This window comes from Sinocyclocheilus grahami, unplaced genomic scaffold, assembly GCF_001515645.1.
Source record: "Sinocyclocheilus grahami isolate Dianchi unplaced genomic scaffold, SAMN03320097.WGS_v1.1 scaffold947.1, whole genome shotgun sequence".
Classification (NCBI taxonomy): Eukaryota; Metazoa; Chordata; class Actinopteri; order Cypriniformes; family Cyprinidae; genus Sinocyclocheilus; species Sinocyclocheilus grahami.
In genome coordinates, this window is record NW_015506126.1 from 78149 (window position 1) to 81532 (window position 3384).

Sequence of the window (3384 nt, forward strand, 5' to 3'; positions counted from 1 at the left end):
CTCTCACTCACAGTCTCACACTCTCACTCACAGTCTCACACTCTCACTCACAGTCTCACACTCTCACTCACAGTCTCACACTCTCACTCACAGTCTCACACTCTCACTCACAGTCTCACACTCTCACTCACAGTCTCACACTCTCACTCACAGTCTCACACTCTCACTCACAGTCTCACACTCTCACTCACAGTCTCACACTCTCACTCACAGTCTCACACTCTCACTCACAGTCTCACACTCTCACTCACAGTCTCACACTCTCACTCACAGTCTCACACTCTCACTCACAGTCTCACACTCTCACTCACAGTCTCACACTCTCACTCACAGTCTCACACTCTCACTCACAGTCTCACACTCTCACTCACAGTCTCACACTCTCACTCACAGTCTCACACTCTCACTCACAGTCTCACACTCTCACTCACAGTCTCACACTCACAGTCTCACAGAGTTCAGGTTTACACACCCGTAGGCTGGAGACTGTCGGCAGATCTGTGTCCGGTGAACTTGCTGTAATTCTGTTCGCAGCAATTACACCTGAAAAACAGACAAATGAGGATGAAATATGAGCTTTGGACAGATTCAGAAACCAAAAACAATAGCAAGACGTGGAATAAATACAACGATGTCACATTAATTGTATGGTTTGTTATTTTAGGAGCTTGACAGACGTGGACACTGTGAACTGTTGAACTGCATGAATCACAGAACTACAACACACTGCTGGTCAAAATATATGCTCTTCTGCTCAGCAAGGCTGCATTTATTTAATCAAAAATACTTAAAAATAGTGAAATATTATTATAATGTAAAACAGCTGTTTTCTATGTGAATCTCTGTTAAACTGTAATGTATTTCTGTGATGCGCAGCTGTATTTCCAGCATCATTACTCCAGTCTTCAGTGTCACATGATCTTCAGAAATCAGTATAATATGCTGATCTGCTGCTCCAGAAACATTTCTGATTATTATCAATGTTGAAAACAGTCGTGCTGCACAATATTTTTGTGGAAACCGTGATACATTTAATTTTTCAGGATTCACAGATGAACAGAAAGTTCAGAAGAACAGCATTTATTTGAAATAGAAATCTTTTGTCACATTATAGATGTCTTTGTCACTTTTGATCAATTTAATGCGTCCTAGATGAATAAAAACATTTTTAAAAAAAAAATTTTTTAAGATGACTAGACTTTCGCGTTAATATTATGGTTTCCACAAAAATATGAGAATGAAAATTATACTGATTTCTGAAGATCATGTGACACTGAAGACTGGAGGAATGATGCTGAAAATACAGCTGCGCATCACAGAAATACATTACACTTTAACAGAGATTCACATAGAAAACAATTTTTACAGTATTTTTGATTAAATAAATGCAGCCTTGCTGAGCAGAAGAGACTTCTTTCAAGCTTTTGGCCAGTAGCGGATGTAAACACAATTCTGATCAGTCGTGAGACTAAAGTTCATTAGTGTTAGAGTATGGTCATCTTGACCCGGTTCTGACCCGCCGCTGTGAAGCCCTTGACCAGGGCATGTGCCAGCTGACCCGCTCCGATGAAGCCCACACTCATCCTGATGATAACCACACACCTGACAAAACACGAGCACAAGAAAATATTAATTACAAAATATATATATATACATATATATCACACACTTCATCCAAAGCAACTTAAACTTATTCAGTTCATGCATTCACTGGAACTCTAAACCATGACCTTGGCATTGACAGTGCCCTGATGTATTCTTAAAACAGAATCTGTGTCATTATAAAGCTGGAGGAGAATTTTAAAAGTTACAATATGTCTGCAACATCAACTGCACTTAAAGTTGTTACATTGTAGCATCGATTACATATTATTTGCTACATTGCAACATCAAGACCATTTGTAAAATGTGTTTATTTCATTGTACATCAACTACAGTAATACTGTTATTATATACACAAAGAAATGCATTCTAAAAATGTTGTTATTGTTAGTATAATCAGTGCATGTGAATAATGCTTCCTAATGCTGCAGCCTAGCCTGATACATCATTATCATGATTCATCTCAGGAAACTGAACATTTTCTCACCTCCGCCGAGACTCACGGTGAACGGAAGATTCGGTTCGGTGTTCTAGTTTATCAAACTGTAAAAACACTAATTGATGTCAACGTGGCTTCCTTCCCTCCATGTGCAGCGGACAGCGCTCTGACTGACGCGCGAACGGACCAATGAGAGACGAGATGCTGGGGCGTCAAACCAATCAGCGCAGTATATGCAGCGAGGGCGGGGTTTGCAACGGAGCGCTCTTATTGCATCAGTTCCTGTAGACAAAAGGATGTGTGTGTGTGTGTGTGTGTGTGTGTGTGTGGCGCGTGTGTGTGTATGAGTGTGTGTGTGTGCGCGCGTGTGTGTGTATGAGTGGGTGTGTGTGTGTGTGTGTGCGCACGTGTGTGTGTGTGAGTGAGTGTGTGTGTGTGTGAGAGAGAGAGTGTGTGTGTGTGTGTGTGTGTGTGTGTGTGTGTGTGTGTGTGTGTGTGAGTGAGTGTGTGTGTGTGTGTGTGTGTATGAGTGAGTGAGTGAGTTTGTGTGTACGTGTGTGTGTGTGTGTATGAGTGAGTGTGTGTGTGTGAGTGTGTGTGTGTGATTGAGTGAGTGTGTGTGTGTGTTTGTGTGTACGTGAGTGTGTGTGTGTGTGTGTGTATGAGTGTGTGTGTATGAGTGAGTGTGTGTGTGTGAGTGTGTGTGTGTGATTGAGTGAGTGAGTGTGTGTGTGAGTGTGTGTGTGTGTGTGTGCGTGTATATAGACACGTCACACAACACTGATAGTTTGCATGCATGTACAAGTTAACTGTTAAAAAAACAATAAAATCCTTCCTACAAATTACCGTGTTACCATAATATTTGTGAATTTACAGCAGTTTAAGTAACATTGTCACTTAAACAAAGAGAGAAATATTGTTCAGAACCATTTATTAAACTAACAGAGCTTGCAATAAATGTTATTTCAAGTATTAATTTTAATTTCTAAATGCACTGTATAAAACCAAATGTTTTGCATTACAAAAACAACAGAATTATTTATATCCTTTTTTAAATTTCATTTTTTGATCAACTTGTCAAAATTGCAAAGCACAATTTGCTATAATTTGAACTCAAAATAAGATCTTACTGGGACCAGGTTTGTTTTTGTTAACTAAAATGAAAACTATTAAAAACATTTTTGGTAATTGAAATGAACTTGAAGCAGAATAAAATATAAATATTAGATTCAATGAAACTAAATTAAATAAGCTTACGCTGAAGCACTAAAATTACTAGCTGAAATAAATAAAAACTCAAACTAAAATAATAGAATTAAACCTGAAATAAAAATACATTTAAC

At 38.7% G+C, this 3384-nt stretch overlaps 1 protein-coding gene and 1 long non-coding RNA gene across 2 annotated transcripts in view; one reads left to right on the top strand and one right to left on the bottom strand.

Moving 5' to 3' along the window:
- pycr1b (pyrroline-5-carboxylate reductase 1b) overlaps positions 1-2209 on the bottom strand; it is a 33922-nt gene extending 31713 nt beyond the window's left edge. Inside the window, exons 1-3 of the mRNA XM_016249662.1 lie at positions 2090-2209; positions 1517-1602; positions 473-543 (exon numbers count right to left, since the gene is read on the bottom strand). Coding sequence (XP_016105148.1) covers positions 473-543; positions 1517-1583 — 138 coding nt within the window. The 5' untranslated portion in view covers positions 1584-1602; positions 2090-2209. The remainder of the gene's footprint in view (positions 1-472; positions 544-1516; positions 1603-2089) is intronic.
- Positions 1-2330, top strand: part of LOC107564559 (uncharacterized) — a 31538-nt gene extending 29208 nt beyond the window's left edge. Inside the window, exon 2 of the long non-coding RNA XR_001606251.1 lies at positions 2197-2330. This is a non-coding gene — a long non-coding RNA (uncharacterized lncRNA). The remainder of the gene's footprint in view (positions 1-2196) is intronic.
- The last annotated feature ends 1054 nt before the right edge of the window (positions 2331-3384 follow it).